The 18,317-nt window shown below is 29.4% G+C and overlaps 5 protein-coding genes across 5 annotated transcripts; all 5 read left to right on the top strand.

The window, feature by feature from the left end:
- Positions 1-316: 316 nt before the first annotated feature.
- Positions 317-2,936, top strand: LOC108560150 (kielin/chordin-like protein; the record flags this gene model as incomplete). Its single annotated transcript, XM_017917593.1, has 11 exons — positions 317-413; positions 534-756; positions 810-913; positions 970-1,203; positions 1,261-1,391; positions 1,692-1,800; positions 1,893-2,115; positions 2,172-2,275; positions 2,329-2,580; positions 2,639-2,689; positions 2,746-2,936. Coding segments are annotated over 11 exons (1,662 nt in total), but the record flags the coding sequence as incomplete, so codon positions are not given.
- Positions 2,937-4,363: 1,427 nt separating this feature from the next.
- Positions 4,364-5,504, top strand: LOC108560151. The gene is made up of 6 exons (XM_017917594.1): positions 4,364-4,415; positions 4,465-4,675; positions 4,733-4,848; positions 4,900-5,151; positions 5,208-5,255; positions 5,310-5,504. The coding sequence occupies exons 1-6, from the start codon at positions 4,364-4,366 to the stop codon at positions 5,447-5,449; spliced, it is 819 nt and encodes a 272-aa protein (XP_017773083.1). The 3' UTR covers positions 5,450-5,504.
- A 1,980-nt stretch (positions 5,505-7,484) lies between these two features.
- On the top strand, positions 7,485-12,346 carry LOC108560152. Its single transcript, XM_017917596.1, has 6 exons — positions 7,485-7,488; positions 7,719-7,967; positions 11,654-11,755; positions 11,806-12,054; positions 12,121-12,168; positions 12,222-12,346. Exons 1-6 carry the CDS (start codon positions 7,485-7,487, stop codon positions 12,344-12,346), a joined length of 777 nt encoding a protein of 258 aa, XP_017773085.1.
- Positions 12,347-12,877: 531 nt separating this feature from the next.
- On the top strand, positions 12,878-15,864 carry LOC108560153 (kielin/chordin-like protein). The gene is made up of 9 exons (XM_017917597.1): positions 12,878-13,159; positions 13,221-13,351; positions 13,410-13,661; positions 13,723-13,773; positions 14,865-15,105; positions 15,157-15,275; positions 15,328-15,579; positions 15,634-15,684; positions 15,734-15,864. The coding sequence occupies exons 1-9, from the start codon at positions 12,948-12,950 to the stop codon at positions 15,856-15,858; spliced, it is 1,434 nt and encodes a 477-aa protein (XP_017773086.1). The 5' UTR covers positions 12,878-12,947; the 3' UTR covers positions 15,859-15,864.
- A 589-nt stretch (positions 15,865-16,453) lies between these two features.
- Positions 16,454-17,556, top strand: LOC108560154 (kielin/chordin-like protein). Its single transcript, XM_017917598.1, has 6 exons — positions 16,454-16,505; positions 16,556-16,775; positions 16,835-16,950; positions 17,009-17,254; positions 17,313-17,363; positions 17,420-17,556. Exons 1-6 carry the CDS (start codon positions 16,454-16,456, stop codon positions 17,554-17,556), a joined length of 822 nt encoding a protein of 273 aa, XP_017773087.1.
- The last annotated feature ends 761 nt before the right edge of the window (positions 17,557-18,317 follow it).

Consider the following 18,317-nt stretch of genomic DNA (forward strand, 5'->3'; position numbering starts at 1 on the left):
ATAATATGAATCAGAACTATGATTATATTTATCCAAAAATTACCATAAATATATATTTGTAAAATAATAATTTCATATTTTTTAATCTAATTTCACTCTAAAGTAGAGTAAATGTACACAATTGTAATGAAATGGAATATTTCCTGTAACTCCTATCAAATTGTATCTCCGAGATCAAGTGCTAAATAAATAACATGTAAAACAATGTCTCTGCATCAAAGGATTCCACAGAAAATACTATTGTTAAAATTATTATTTTTTTCCTTCATGTAATTAAAAATAAATATGCTTTACGAATGAGTATAAATATGCTCAGTATTCGGGCAACGAATCAGTGTTTTCCGAGCTATCCAACATTAATATTCGCCTCACCAATCTCCTGCTTTTTTGCGTCGCAAGCTCTGTGATTCAAGGTGATATTTCGACAATATATTGATGTTTTTAATCACATTATCTAAATACATAAATATCATATAAATAAATTTATTTTGAAAATTTGTTAAATTTAAATTGAAGTCAATTTTATTTTATAGCTCAAGAAATCTGTGATCATTTGGGAACTTTGCCTTACGAAGAAATTGGTTGTATTCCGACTTTGGGACCAAATGGTTGTCCAAAATCGTTTGACTGTTCTCATTACGAAGTGCCTAGCGATGGTTGTATCTTTAAAGGACAAACTTACCAAAATCGCGAGTCAATAAACGGTACTAATCCTTGTAATGTAGGCTGTTTTTGCAACGCTGAAGAATCTTTTGAGTATTACTTTATAATTAGTTAAAATAATAGTAAATTTAATCAATATATTTTAGACCCAAAATTATTTGCGCTGCGATTGGTTGCCACTTTAATGTTTACAACGTTTGTTATCGAGTTCATGATTTGGATCTTTGTTGCCCCACCGATCAAATCTGCCGTAAGTTAATGGCAACAAAACGTGTATTTAACATTTAATAATTGGACTTCTTAAAGCACCTTTTGATGATTTGGGTACTTGCCAAGTCGATGGTAAAACTTACAGGGAAGGAGAATATTTCCAACCAGAAGGACAATGCTTAAATTGCGTTTGCCAGAAGGGATTTATTGGCGAATTCGTTGAGCCCTTCTGTCGCCGTGTTAATTGTGACTTGGAATTGCGTTTCGCCAAGAAGATTGCTGAAGGTTGTGCTCCTGCTTACACTAGAACTGCAGATGCCCTTTGCTGTCGTACGTAATGTTACTTTACTTTTACACCCAATTCCGTTGATTCTAAATATCTTTTAGCGTCAAACACGTTGAGTATATCTGCCGTTGAAGATTCTACCGTTTCCGAAGACAAATGTATTTACGGCCAACTCGAATTCAACATCAACGACGTTTTAAACTTAACTTATAACAGATATAATCAACAGAAAGTAGCAGAATGTTCCTGTATTTTACCACCGCATTTGACATGCAGATCAGATTTTTAGTCATTGATTTTCAAGTATTAAATAAAATAAATACTGTGATTCAGAATTTTTTTAATTAATTTTTTTATTAATTGAATTAATGCAAAATTCATTTCACAATTTTTCATCCAATTACATTGTAAAGAAGAGTAAAAAAAATGAAATACAATGGAAATGCAATACAATTGTCTTTACCATAAAACACTATTGTTTTAAAGTTTTTTATCCTTTTCTGTAAATAAGATTGTGTGCTTTTCGAATAAGTATAAATATACTCAGTATTCGGACGACGCGTCAGTGTTTTCCGTGCTATCCAACAGGATTCTTCGCATAACCAATTTCGTTTTTTGCATTATAATCGCCGTGATTCAAGGTAAAACGTACAATTATTAACATCTTTTTTTTGTAGTTATTAAATATCAATTTCGTTTTGTTTATAATGATTTGTATCGATCTTTTTTTTAGGTTACGAGATTTGTGATCATTTGGGAATTTTACCGTATGAAGAAATTGGTTGTACTCCGACTTTGGGACCAACTGGTTGTCCAAAATCTTTTGACTGCTCTCATTACACCGTACCAAATGATACTTGTATCTTCAAAGGACAAATTTATCAAGATAATGAAAACGTAAATGGTACAGCTCCTTGTAATCCAGCTTGCATTTGTAGCATTGATGAAACATTTGGGTATTTATTGTTATAATTAATTTAATAACATATAGATTTTAATTAAAATTATCTAGACCAAGTATTAATTGTGCAGTCTACGATTGCAACTGGAATGTATTCGAGAATTGTTACCAAACTGATGATTTGGATTCCTGTTGTCCTTCTGGTCAAAAGTGTCGTAAGTTGCTTAATAGTAATATATTAATTTCTTTTTAATTGAACATATTGTAGCACCATTTGATGATTCTGCAATTTGCCAAGTTGACGGCAAAACTTACAAAGAAGGACAACATTTCCAACCGGAAGGACAATGCCTATCGTGCGTGTGCCAAAAAGGATTTACTGGTGAATTCGTTGAGCCTTTTTGTCGACGCATTCAATGTGACGTGGAAATACGATTTGCAAAGGAAATTTCTGAAAATTGTGCTCCTGCTTATATTAAAACAGCCGATGCTCTTTGCTGTCCAATCCATTATATTTGTCGTACGTAATCTTTATTATATTTTTTGCATCAAATATTTATAATTAAATCATCTTTTAGCTTCCAAAACTTTGAATATTACAGTCGTTGAAAATACTAGCATTACAGATGGTAAGAACATTTATAAAAAAAAAAAATTTGTTTTAATTTTGATTTGTTTTCTGTAGATAAATGCGTTTTCGGCGAACTCGAATTCAACATCAACGACATCATGAATTTAACTTATAATATTTATGAAGAGAAAGTAGCTGAATGTTCTTGCATTTTGCCACCTTCATTGACATGCAAATCAGATTATTAAAAGAATCTATGACAAATAAACATTAACGGAACAAATAAAATAATTGCAACATAAAAATATTTATTTAATTTTGTTGGAAATGGAAAATTTAATTTGTTTCTTGAAAGTTCTTTATTCTCGTTATAGTTTTTATATTTTTTTTAATATTTTTTTATTTTTAAATAATATTTTATTACTTACAGTTTAATGGACTGGAAAATTTAAACACATAAAAGTGTCTTGATAAATTTTGTTAATAAATAAATTTAAATTCATTAACTCAAGTAAATACATAAATTATTTGTAAATAACTTTTATTTAGTTTAATGTTTGAAGAAATCTATTTTCATATTTCGTGTTGCGAAGTTCAATATCGTCCTTCTCACTATCACAACTTCCAATTTCCAGATATCTCACTTCGAGTGCGGGACATTCGAGCACTTTGTTCATTGACGTGTCCCAGGCGTTCGACTATGTCTGGCATCGAAGTCTTTTCACAAACTTTTCCTTTTAAAACTTCTCCTTAACATAAACACAAATATCCGAGAAAACCGTTCCCTTAAAAATAAGGGCTTCCTTCCTTGAGCTTCCTTTTTAGGTTTGCAAACAGGTAGTAGTCGCTAGGATTCAGATGTGGAGAATATGGTGGATGGGAAAGCACTCCACTTTGAGCAAACGCAGTACCCATTTCGAACAGAGCTTTCTCTTGATCAAATGTTCACGCAAAATGGTGAATACACTACCTTCTGATATATTCAGGGTGTTAGCAATCTCACGCAACTTTAATTTACAATTGGCCAAAACCATTTTGTGGACTTTTTTATGTTTTCTGCAACAATTTCAGAATTTGGGCGACCAGAGCGTTTAGCATCATTTGTGTTTGTATGACCGCGTTTAAATCTACGAACTTATTGAGTGAGGTGTTCTCACTCTGCAAGCTCGAACCCACAGCTCCTAAACCACGCGATCCGTAGCTGCAGATACCCTCTGGACATCGCATATATTTTTGGCCCCTTGAATTGCGATTTTCCTTTTCGAAAATAATATAGCTTGAAAAGCAGACAATTCTCGATTTTGTTTTCTAGTTTAATTTACACAAGGTTTACTAGATAGCAAAACTAAATAAACTTTACTCTAAAATGTAGTCAGAACTGTACACTACAACTATCGTTATCACCACTCCCTCCACACCTATCAATACACCGTCCATTGAACATCAACGTGTGCACACCAAAATACGAACGGACTTATGTAATAACCTATTATTAATATTATTTTGCAATAATTCGTATTTCAGTTTTTTTTTGTATGAATTTATATTATTTTATTTAACTTAACATTTATATTTTTATCATGCCAGTAAATTATTATTTTCACATTTTTATCTAATAATTAAAAAAAAGTGATCGTTTCTGTAATACTTTCTATCTTATCGCGCGTGTGAAATGTTTGCTAGTCGAGTATATAAGGATAATTAACAAACAGTGTTACATTCTGGTAAAAATATGTATTGGCTAACAAAATTTTTAATTTTATTCTCCACTATTGCAGTGAATGGTAAAGTAAAATATTAAAATTGATTAAATTAATTATAGTTTTTTTTTAGCAAACTGTGTTTGCAATAGTACTATAGATGGTAGCTTGATTTACGAGGAATTAGCTTGTAAATCGGTATTGGGAAGCAACAATTGTACGACTTCATACAACTGCTCAAATCTTAAAGCCCCAAAAAAAGGTTGCTTGTTTCATCGTACCGTTTATAAGGATGGTCAAGCTATAAATGATGCACATCCTTGTAAAATTTGTTACTGCAATGGGTATAAATGAATCTAAACGAGTTAATAATTAATTATTACTAAAGTGAAATATTTCAGAACAAATATAGTTTGCGATCCACCTTTTTGCTGGAGGTTGGGACCCGGACCAGTTTTACCTGGAAATTGTTACCACGTCATCGAACTAAATCGATGTTGCCTAATAACCAGATGCCGTATATTTCTATTAAGATAATATTATTTCAGATAACTACTTTTGGTTTTAGCTCCATACAAACATACGAATATTTGCGTGGTAAATAACGTTCCGCACTTGGAAGGGCAATCATTTCATCCTATTAACACCTGTTTAGAGTGCGTATGTCAGGCGGGATTTGATAACAAATTGGTTGCGCCGTTCTGCAGGAAGATGAGATGCGATGTGCAAATAACTTACAAGAAAGAGATCGAAAATAGCTGTGCTCCACTCTACGACATCAACTCTAATAAGCTTTGCTGTCCGAGAAATTTCGTTTGCCGTAAAAAATGATATACGTACAAAAATACATTAACTTAATTTACTTATTTTTTACAGAATCTGGTTCTAAAATACAGAATCTGGTGCGATCAAAGAAAGAAACAGGTAAATCTTTCATATAATATCATTAATTTTAATTTAATTGTTATTTTATTATAGGCACCAAATGTAAATTTGGATCGAAATGGTTCAATAAAAACGATGCATTTACTTTAGTTTACAAAAATGATGGTAAAAAGCGCACAGCTAATTGCGTTTGTTCATTACCTCCGTTTTTGACCTGTAAAGGTAAAATTTAATTCACATTAGCTACATACACTTATTATTGTAATTTAGCAATAAACTATATGATATAGCGAAAATGTTATCTTTTTAATATTAGATAATTCTAAGCTCATTAAACTAAAGCCTTTATTTAGTAGAGAATTTACAATTACCGTCAATTAGGCTCGTTTCATTGTACTCTATAAGCTTCAAAAGGTGTTAATGACTTTCGTAATAATTTATAGTCGGAATTCCGCTGTTAATTACTTTAGATTTACTCGCAATTAAAGTTTCATAGTTAATTCAAACTGTTCATTCCTTCATTATTTGTAAAGTACTCTACTTTAATGAAATAATATAAGTTGAACAAATAAATACTTGAAAATTATGTTTATAATGTTGTTTACATGTTATCAGTATTTCCAATGAAACTATGAATCATTAATGAAATCGTGCGTTTTCAAAATTTTATCACATTATAAAATTAATTTGTAGGTCAAATTTATAAATGTTATTATCATATTTTTTTACGTAATTGTTAAAAAATAAATAGTTTGTATACGTTTTCGTGTTTATTTTGTAAATTGAATTTTCCTTGTTATCACACGTAACCCAAGTTACAAAACCACATTTTTGCAACTAAAATAAAACATATTGTTATTTAACAACGTATTTTTTCTACATTTATTGTTTATTTTATTCTATATGTCGAGGTATAATTGATTTATCTTTTAAAATATTTTTTTTTACAGTAATTAAGAAAATTTCAAGTGAATATTGCTACAAGTTGGGAACATTGCTTTATTGTAACGGTTGTCTACCAAAACATGTCTGTAAATTTAAAGGAAAAACGTATCGAAACGGATCAATCATTAGGAACGAATCCTTATTTATCCAGAAAATAACTTTCAATTTACTAATTGTATTATTTTTGAAATTATTAAGTATTGTTTTTAATCCAAAAGTGAGTTGTATATCTATTTTCATATTTTGCCCAATTGTTGTCCGTACCACAAGGTTGTTCTGTTATGGGAGATTTAAAATACTGTTGCTCGCATGGTTAAATACAGTGCCGTAAATAAAAGTATAACAAATAAGTTAAATATATTAAATTACGATATTTTAGCACCTTTTGACAAATTACCTACTTTTCTGATTAACGGTCATACTTACAAAGAAGGTGAATATTTTCGTCCAAAAGGTACATGCTTGGGTTGTATCTGCCAAGAAGAATTTTCCGGGAAATTCGTCATCATGTGATCCAATATTTTGATCAAAAGATGCCCTTTGGGCATATGTAACCTTCATATGTCGTAAGCAATTGTAATTAAATAAAGAATAATTTTTTTAGCAAAAACTAAATTTAAAGGTGATTAAATGATTTATAATTAAAACTGCATTAAATCCAATTTCTTGGTACAAAATCCAATTTATTCGATGTGAACGATCGTTTGGATTTGGTTGGAAATCCAATTGGAAATGCATATTGCTTGTGCGTTTTTTCCTCGTTGTTGACTTGCACAATTGTGTAAAAGTTGTAGCAATGCGTTATTAACTCTTTATGGAACTGCATGTATGTAGATGTTTGAATCAAACAATGCTTGATTGTAAGGGAATTATAACAATTTGCAATTATCGTGTATTTTTAGCAAAATAGTAAACATGTTGTGCTTTGAAACGAAATAATCTGCATTCCCTAATTTTTATATAAATAACCAAGCAAATTTGAATTTATTTATTTGAAGTGTTGTGCTATAATGTTGATTTTATTGAGTTCCCTTATTTTGTTTTCGGTTTCGTCCGTTCAATGCATTTTAGGGTATTATATTCCTTTTCCTCTTCCTATTCAACGTAATTGTGACGAATCAGGAACGTTGCTTTATGACGAAATTGGATGCGCACCTAACAAAATAAAATATGGTTTTGATAATTGTCCCATTTCATACAACTGCTCAAATTATCACTTACCAAAGCAGGGTTGTTTGTTTGAAAAACATGTTTATAAAGATGGAGAAGCTATTAAGGGCACAAATCCTTGCAATAATTGCTTTTGTTCCAATAATGGCAAAAATGGGTAATTTTGTGTATGTTTAAAATATGTTGATTATAAAACAATTTCATATTTTTCAGATCTAAAATAGTATGTCATTCTCCCAGAATTATAGGAGGTCTAGGTCCAGTTATATTTGTTCCAAATGATTGTTACTTCAGTTATGATTTAAATAAATGTTTTTTTTCTAAAATAATGTGTCGTAAGTTCACGCGTAGTTACATATTATCATTTACTATAATTTAAAATTTTAGCTCCTTATAAAAATTTAGCAGTCTGCGTTGTCAATAACAAAGGTTACATTGAAGGAGAGAAATTTCAACCTTCTGACAGATGCTTGGACTGCGTCTGCCAAAAAGGATATAATGGGAAATTCGTTGCGCCTTTCTGCATGAAGAAACGATGCGACGTTGAAATCAGATTTTCCAATCAGATAGTTAATAATTGCGCTCCAATATATCATGAAAACGAACCTCTTTGTTGTCCTTATGATTTCATTTGCCGTAAGCAACTCATGACTTTAACTTTAACTTAAAATTCTAATTAAACTTGTATCGTCTTCTTTCAGCACAAAATACAAAAATTGAACATCTTTTCAATTACAACTCAACTAGCAATGGTAATTATTTATATATTAAATTATAATTAAAAATACATATATTTTAGTTCTGCAGTAGAAATATGTAAATTTGGATCTGAAACCTACAATCAATACAATACTTTGAATTTGGTTAACCAATACAACGTCACATTTAACTGTAGGTGTTCCATACCTCCTCTATTGACCTGTCTCAGATAACACTTGAAGAATAATAACATTTTGCAGCCTAACAATTTGATTTATAAAGAAACTAATCATAACTTGAATAATAGTTTTAAACAAATTTTGTTAGATATAACCTTGCTTCGACCATTTGATTAATTAAAATATTATAACTTCTACCTAAAATTTCGATACATTGGCGAAATATAAACTATAAAAATATAATTTGAAAACTATGTTCATAATAATTGCGGATGACTTATTTTAAGAACTATCACATGTTTCTTATAAATAAATATTTAAAAGGTTATATATTTGCAACAAAAAATTTAAATAAACTATGATATAAGTATTATTATTTTTTCATCTTAAGACCATAATCCTCCACAAATTTATTGTACCTTTGGTGAGATTATAACCTGTCCCTTTCATACCAGAAATATTGATACAAATTTTTAATTTAACCTATTGTATTATGAGCTAATTTTATCTCTTATAGTTTATATCACGAGAATGTTATGTTATGAGTGATGTAAATAAAACTATAACAAATATGTTTACATGCTATATAATGTAAGCCTTCATCGCAAACAATTTTGACCAAAATGTATGTGCTTTAATAACATCTGCCTTCTATTATCATTTTCCGGCAATTTCATTAAGCCTTTTTGCAAAAAACAGCAATGTCAAATTAAAGAATTCCAAAGAACATGTGGTCCAATCATGTGGTCCAATATACGAATCATACAATGCCCATTGTTGTTCTATAACCTTCAAATGTTAAATGTTGTATAAACCAAATAATTTATAGGCGATTAAATTATTTTTCATTAAAACTGCATTTTATCCATTTTTTTTTTGTTGATTCAGCAAAATGTAAATTTGGATCCAATTTATTCGATGTGAACGATCGTTTGAATTAGGATGGAAATCCAATTAGAAATAAGAATTGCTCGTGCGATCTTCCGCCGTTGTAGATTGGGTTATATATTTTTAATAACAATAAATTATTATTAATTAATTTGATTTTGTTGAATTATTAATAATAAAATTTAACAATAAGAAATATTTTATAATAAAATTAGTTTATTAATTGTTATTATTTCATATGAATAACAATACATTAATAATTTGTTTTTATTAATAATATATAATAACAATTATTAATCTAATTATATTTTAGATTATTTTTTAATTTTAAGGTTTATTATGGATAACGAAAACAAATACATTTATAATAGATCTAGGTCTTTATATATTGGGACATCATCACAACAAACGTAGCAGGGGTACGGTGGATGGAGAGAGAAAGGGAAGAAAGTGATAGTGGACAAACTAGAAGCGTAGAGCTTGCTCAGACAATCCGACAATTGCAGAGACATATGAAAACACCGTCGCCGAGCTGTCGCGTACGCTTGTTGACTTGCACAATTTTGTAAAAGTTATAGTAATGCGTTATTAAATATCGATGGAATTTCAAATGAACCAATGCTTGATTGTAGGGAAATTATAGCAATTTGCAATTATCGTGCATTTTCAGCAAACTTTGTTTCCGCTAGTAAACATGTTGTGATGCGAACGAAATAATCTGCATTCCCTATTTTCATATAAATAACCAAGCGAATTCAATTTATTTGTAAGTGTTGTACTATAATGTTGATTTTATTCAATTTCCTTATTTTGTTGTCGGTTTTGTCCTTTCAATGCATTTTAGGGTATTATTTTCCTCCTCATATTCCTATTCGACGTCCTTGTGACGAATCAGGAACGTTGCTTTATGACGAAATTGGATGCGCACCCAACAAAATAAATAATGGTTTTCGTAATTGTCCCAAATCATACAACTACTCAAATTATCACTTACCAAAGCAGGGTTGTTTGTTTGAAAAACATGTTTACAAAGATGGAGAAGCTATTATGGGCACAAATCCTTGCAATAATTGCACATGTTCTAATAATGGAAAAAATGGGTAAATTATTATAAATTAACGGTATTTTTAATATTGATGAATTATCCTATCTTGCAGATCAGAAATAGAATGTCAATATCCCAAACGCATAATTTCTCCAGGACCACACATATCACCCGATATCATTCCATCTGATTGTTATGACAGTTATGATTTGAATAAATGTTTCTATTCTTTAAAATGTCGTAAGTACTTTTACGCAAAGAACATATAATTTTATTACATAATAATTTCAAATTTTAGCTCCATATAAAAATATGTCCATCTGTGTAGTTAATCACAAAGGTTACATTGAAGGAGAACACTTTCCAGCCTATGTTTGGACTGCGTCTGCCAGAAAGGATATAGTGGGAAATTTATTGAGCCTTTCTGCAGAAAGAGACGATGTGACGTTGAAATCAAATACTCCAATCAGATAGTTGATAATTGCGCTCCAATATATTTCAAAAATAATTATCCTCTTTGTTGTCCTTATGATTTCATTTGTCGTAAGCATCATCAACTCAAACTTTCAGAAAATCTAATAAAACTTGTGTTGTTTTATTTCAGCATCCAATTAAAAAATTCAGCATCTTGTAAAACGTAACTCAACTGGCAATGGTAATCATTTATATTTTAATTTTAATAGAAAAATGTAAATACTTTATTTTTTTAGTAGAAAAATGTAATTGATTTGGTAAATCAATACAATGTCACATTCAACTGTAGGTGTTCTATACCTCCTTTATTGACTTGTCTAGGATAATACTGAAAGAATAACATTTTCAGCCTATTAACTTTCTTTTTAACAAACAAACTAATCAAAACTTGAATAATTTTAACATGTGTTTTAAATAAATTTTGTTAAATATGTTTCAATCATTTGATTAAATAAAATATTATATCTTCTACCTGAACGTATTCCAATAAATTTCCAGAAATTTATTTTTAACTACACACTTATATAATAAATAAAAATATAAAACAATGCATGATTGTCAAAGAATTAGAACAATTTGCAATTATCGTACAATTGTTTCTGTAAGTAAACATGTTGTGCTTTGAAACGAAATAATATACATTCCCTAATATTTATATAAATAACCAAGCGAATTTAATTTATTTTAAGGTTAGCGATATAATGTTGGTTTCCCTTATTTTGTTGTCGGTGTTGTCCGTCCAGTGTCTTTTACCACCTTGGTTATATTATTGCGACGAATCAGGAACGCTCCTTTACGAAGAAATCGGATGCACACCAATCAATGGTTTCCATAATTGCATTTCTTCGTACAATTGCTCAAATTATAGATTACCAAAGCAGGGTTGTTTGTTTGAAAAACATGTTTATATGAATGGAGAAATTATTAAGGGTACAAATCCTTGTTATAATTGCACATGTACCAGTGATGCAAAAAATAGGTATTTTGTTTGTTTATATAAAATGAGTATTATTTTGTATCTTTCAGTTTTAAAATAGAATGTCGTTACCGCGAATATAGAGGTCCAGTGGTTTCAATTCCTTTATATGGAAACTACAACAGTTATGAACTGAATCAATGTTTTCCTTACCTTCGATGTCGTAAGTGTACATTAAAAATATTTATAATTTACTATTATTTTATTTTCTAGCCTCTAAAAATATGTCCGTCTGTGTTGACAATCATAAAGGTTACATTGAAGGAGAGAAATTTCAACCACTTGGTAAATGCTTGAATTGTATCTGCCAAAAGGGATACAATGGAAAATACGTTGAGCCTTTCTGCATGAAAAAGAGATGCGACATAGAAATAAAATATTCTAAACAAATTGTTGATAATTGCGCTCCAATATATTTAAAAAATAATTATCCTCTTTGTTGTCCTTATGATTTCATTTGTCGTAAGCATCATTACATCAACTCAAAGTTTCAGAAAATCTAATAAAACTTGTACTGTTTCCTTTCAGCGTCAAATTCAAAAATTGAGCACCTCGTGAAATACAAGTCAACTAATGGTAAATGATACAATGATAAATTATAAAATAAAATAATATTTTGAATATTTTAGGAGAAAAATGCAAATTTGGAACGCAAACCTTCAACCAATATGACACTTTGAATTTGATTAATCAATACAACGTCACATTCAACTGTAGGTGTTCTATACCTCCTCTATTGACCTGTCTTAGATAAGATTTAAAAAAAATCACATTTCCAGTCTAAGCAAGAAACTTTTTTCTAAATTTGTGAAAATAACCTACTTATACCATGAATAATTCTATAAAATTATTCTTTATATACATATTTAACCATGTGTATTTTATCTATACGCATTTTGAACTTATTTAGATCTATCATTGTTTGTTGTAGTTACATTTATATAAAATGTAAATAACATATACATATTTTTTTATCCTATGATCAATTTTAATGTAATTCTGATATTCAAAATTGAAAAAATTAAATAAAAACATCCGTTTTATGTTAAGGATGCAAGGATTTTGTAATTGTGAATACCTTGTTCGTCCTGTCGCTGCTTTTTGACGTGTCTTATTTTACCAATGTGCGATTAAATATTGATATGAAAATATTTCACAATTTTCACAAAAAAAGCTGTATATGTGTTGTTTTGAAACGCAATAACCTACATTCCTTTGTTATTTATTTACATAAATAGTCGTGCAAATTCGATTTGTATTTCAGTGCTTGCAATATGATGTGGATTTCATTAAGTGCAGTTATTTTATTATCGGTTTTATCCGTCCAATGTTTAATTTTGCCAGATTCTTTATTTATGTTTTGTAAATCAGGTGCATTGCTTTATGAAGAAATTGGATGCACGCCAATTAAAAGTAATGGAGATTGTGCTTCTTCATTTAACTGCTCAAATTATCGATTACCAAAGCATGGTTGTTTATTTGAAAAACATGTTTATAAATATGGAGAAGCTATTAAGGGTACAAATCCATGCTATAATTGTACTTGTATCGGTAATGCTAAAAATGGGTAAATTTTGGTTTGATTATTTATGTAATATTGGGTGTAAATGTGTATATGTGATTTGCAGATCTAAAATAGAATGTTATAACGTGGAATATGAAGGTCCTATTGGTCCAATATTCCCAGGATATGGACCTCCTTCTGATTGTTACTACACTTATGAATTGAATAATTGTATTTCTTCTCAATTGAAGTGTCGTAAGTTGTAAAACACATAGTACTTGTTTTCATCATTTACTATTATTTATCATTCTAGCCCCGTATAAAAATATGTCTATCTGTGTTGTCGATAGTAAAGGATACATAGAAGGTGAAAAATTTCAACCATCTGGTAAATGTTTGGATTGCGTCTGCCAGAAGGGTTACAATGGGAAATTCGTTGAGCCATTCTGCAGGAAAAAACGATGCGACGTTGAAATCCAATATTCCAAACAAATAGTTGATAATTGCGCTCCATTATATAATAATAATATCTACCCAATTTGTTGTCCTTATGATTTCATTTGCCGTAAGTAACACATGATCTAACTTTCAGAATAACTAATACAACATACATTATTGCCTTACAGCATCAAATTCAAAAATTGAACATCTTGTAAAACAGAACTCAACTGATCATGGTAAGTTATGCAATAATACAATTGAAAAATAATATTATTAATATTACAGTGGAAAAATGTAAATTCGGAACGCAAACCTTCAACAAATTTGATAGATTGGATTTGGTTTATGGGAACAACATCACAGCTAATTGCGTGTGTAGTCTACCTCCTCTATTGACTTGTCGCAACTGACAAGAAGAAGAATTATTTTTAACTTAATCTAAAGTTTGAAAATTTTAATTGTAAAAATCTTGTACTTGAAAATTTGAAAGATACCCTAAAAAAAGGACTTTTATTTATTATATTTAGCCCTGTCTATATCCTTTAATAAAATAACTTACTATATTTCTTACTTAACACCAATAACATAAAATTTTCGTGAGGTCCTTAATGTGAGATGGTTCTTGGCGCCACTTGCTTATTATCTACGAAAAGGAAGACTCGGTTCTTCATTTCATTTCTTCAGTCTTAACTTCATCACCTCTGGTGTCTTCCTTCACATCTAACCATGAATGTCTGAGACCCACACATTGTTCCATATTGTTTTTATGTTCCACCAATTTTACAACATTACAGAAATCTGGACATATTTCAGAAATAGATAGTTTTGTCATAGATAAATTAATAAAAATCAATTTGTTTAAGAATGTATANNNNTTTTTTATGTTGCCCTTTGCAGTAATTAACTTTCTTATTGTTGCAACAATAATTATTATTTTGTATGTTATAATTAATAAATCCATAAATTTATTTTTCCAATCTTTAAAAAACTAAACAATTTTCAAAAATTCTAATGATACAAATTGAAAAATGAAAATAATTCGTTTGATGTTGAGCACGCAATGAATTTTAAATTGTAAATTCTTCGATCGTTCTGTCTCCTCTTTTTGACATGAATTATTTTATCAATGTGTGATTAAATATTAATGGATATGTGAAATATTTTTCAATTTTGATAAAAAAAAATTGCAATTGTTTCGTTTCTAAAATAACCAAAATTCCATTTTTTGTATAAATAGTAGAGCAAATTCGTTATGTATTTAGTGTTTACAAAATGATTTGGGTTTCATTAAGTTCAGTCATTTTATTGACGGTTTTGTCCATCATAGACACATTCTCTATTATATTTTCTGATTCTTGTGATCGTTTGGGTACATTGCTTTACGACGAAATCGGATGCATACCAATTAAAGAAGTTAACATTAGTTGTCCTGTAGCTTACAATTGCTCCAATTATCAATTACCAAAAAATGGATGTTTGTTCAAAACGCACGTTTATAAGAATGGAGAAACCATTAACAAAACCAATCCTTGCAACTATTGCAAATGCTACAAAAATTCACAGAATAAGTAAGTTATGTTACGCCTTTATCACTTTAACTAGTAGATTCGAATTTGTAGATTCGAATTATCATGTATCAATTGGAATATATTAAGAGTACCTTATGGTAAATATGGATTTTCATCTGACTGTTACTTTACTGGTGATCTGAATTGTTGTTTCCCGTCTACAAAATGTGGTAAGTTATTTCTCACAATATACTTTAGGACTTAAACTATACTAAATTCTAGCTCCGTATAACAATGCGGCTATATGTGTAGTAGATCACGAAAGTCACATAGAAGGACAAGAATTTCAACCGTATGGTAGATGCATGGATTGCGTCTGTCAGAAGGGTTTTGAAGGGAAATTAGTGGAACCTTTCTGCAGAAAAAAACGATGCGACGTGGAAATCAAATTTACTAAACAGATAATGAACAACTGCGCTCCTTTATATTCAAAGTTTGAAAATCCAATTTGTTGCCCTAGAAATTTCATATGTCGTAAGAAATCAATTATATAAATTATTCAGTTTCAATTTTATATTTTTCTTATAGCATCTGATTCAAAAATTGAGAATCTCATAAAATCCAAATCAGTTGATAAAGGTAATAAAATTAATATTTGAAATAGAAAATATTTATTGTTTGTTTTCAGTGGAAAAATGTAAATTTGGATCGAAAACTTTCAACAAAATGGATACATTGGATTTGGTTTACGGTGACAATTATACAGCAAAATGTGAATGTTCTCTACCTCCTTTATTGACTTGTCTTAATTAACTAAGAAAATAAAAGAAATTTGTGAAAACAATAAAATCATATTTTTGGATGATTATTAAAAACAAAATTTGGAAATATATCAATTGTTTATAAACAAAATTATAATAAAAGAAATATTTTGTTGCAAATAATTATAACAATTTACTAATATTTAAATACATTATGTATAATTTCAGCTAATAAATTATATTACTCACAATGTAATTATTTTATATTGGGATATAAACTAATAATTCAAGAACAAAAAGTATTGTTATTTTGAGACCAACTATCATCAGTATCAGTTTACATTCTTATAGCAAAATTAAATAACTCCAAACATTAGTCTATAACTCCCATTGAAAATTTAATTCTATGTAACTATACTTAGAAAACTGAGCTGAACACTTTTCAGTTTTAAAATTATGAGTTAATATTTACTAATAAATATTTCAAATTAATTATGCATTTTCTATAAATAACTATGACTTAAATAACTGGAAAACAATGCGAAGGTTCTCCTTATCGTGGGTTTTTCTATTATGGTTTGTTTACTACTAAAATATCCACTATACATAAAGAAAAATCTTAAAGTATTTTAGTTTAAGAAAACAGTATGCATTACTTAACAATTCCGCTGTTGCTGCTCTTTGCAATAACCATTAAAGGTAGTATTCATTTCATATTTGCTATTAATTTACAAGTTTAATTTTTTTAGCCAATTCCAACTGCAGCCAAGTTACAGGAAGATTCCTATACGATGAAATTAAATGCAAACCTAATTTAGATAAAAATGGTTGTCCCGAATCCTACAATTGTTCTGATTATCATATACCTAAGGACGGTTGTTTATTCGAAGGACATGTTTACAAAGATGGACAAATTTTGAATGGAACGAGGCCTTGCAGACAATGCACTTGCAATATCAAAAATAATACGTAATTATAATGATAAAAATAATATAAAATATAATATAAAAAGAAAATTTTGATTGTAGATCATCCGTTAGCTGTTATAAACCATGCCAGTTTCGAGGAGGCATCGGACCAGTAATTCCAAGAGGATGTTATGCAGGACACATTTTAAATAGCTGTTGTCGAAAAATTGAGTGCCGTATGTTAAATACAAATTAGTTAACAATTAGTTTACCATTAAATATGTCATGTTACAGCCACTGCATCTACTCCGGTCTGCGTATCTAATGATCGAACTTATTACCCAGGACAGTATTTTCAACCCTGCAGGACTTGCATGGATTGCGTTTGCCAGCAAGGATTTCAAGGAGAATTGGTGGAGCCTTTCTGCAGGAAAATGAGATGCGACGTGGAAATCCTATATTCTAAACAAATTGTAGACAACTGTGCTCCGCTTTATTGTAGGCATTCACCGCTTTGCTGTCCCAAGGATTTTATTTGTCGTAAGTGAAAAACCAATTATATTTATAAAAATTCTTATAAATAATCGTTTATTCTTAGCATCTTCGTGCAGAGTGGAGAATATTATACGTTCGAACAAAACATCTAACGGTAATTAATTTGATTCTTGATAAAAAAAAACAATATGCTAATATATATAATTTCAGAGGAAAAGTGTAAATTTGGAACTCAATCGTTCAGTGTGGGCGACACATTGGATTTGCTTGATCTAAATGCAAATTCATCTCGGCTGATTGCATATTGTGCTTGCACCTTGCCTCCATTATTGACATGTTTCGATTAAAAATTAAGTTGATCGATCATATTTTATTTCTATATATATTTGTTAGAGTTTTAGAAAATTTTGTTAGTTCAGTGAATGTAAGTAAGAATATGTTAACAAATTGTAGCCTTTACAAATAGCTTCAAATGTATTTGCTTCTAGATCTTAAAGAATATTATCCAAATAATATACAAGGTACATATTACTTAACTTTTGTGAGATAGTAATAAACTTTTTATTTGTATTCGTGTTTAATTTAAGTTTTTTTTGAAGATTATATACAGTTGCTTAGTCTGATTAATTTGATCATTTCCGTACAAACTTACTAATATTAAGACATAATTGTTTTTATTATCGATGTGTTCCAATTTGACTTCAATTTAACGTTTTAAAGTTTACATTTTCCTAATATATCAAAGATTATGAGCTTAATTTTCGTGAGTTGATAAAATCTTATATGATTTATATGTTTTTTTTTTAACTTTTGATATTATTATTGCGAATTAAACAACTGACTTTCACTTCTACTAATCTTGAAGGATGATAATTTGCAAGGAACTTTTCTTGGTAAAAGCAATGTTTTTGTTGCGCAATATATGAGAACATATTTGAGATTGATAAGTATTTAAAATTTAAGTTAACCTGAAGATTATTAAATCTCTTTCGTTGATTCGAAACCGTTGTTGTTTTCGGCGTTCAATGAATGCGTGTTCCAGTTTGCTTGCAACTAGTTTCTCATTGCAAAGTTTATGCACTCTTGTGTACGTGTATGTATACATATA

Source organism: Nicrophorus vespilloides, unplaced genomic scaffold (assembly GCF_001412225.1).
Source record: "Nicrophorus vespilloides isolate i.1.1-1 unplaced genomic scaffold, Nicve_v1.0, whole genome shotgun sequence".
NCBI lineage: Eukaryota > Metazoa > Arthropoda > Insecta > Coleoptera > Silphidae > Nicrophorus > Nicrophorus vespilloides.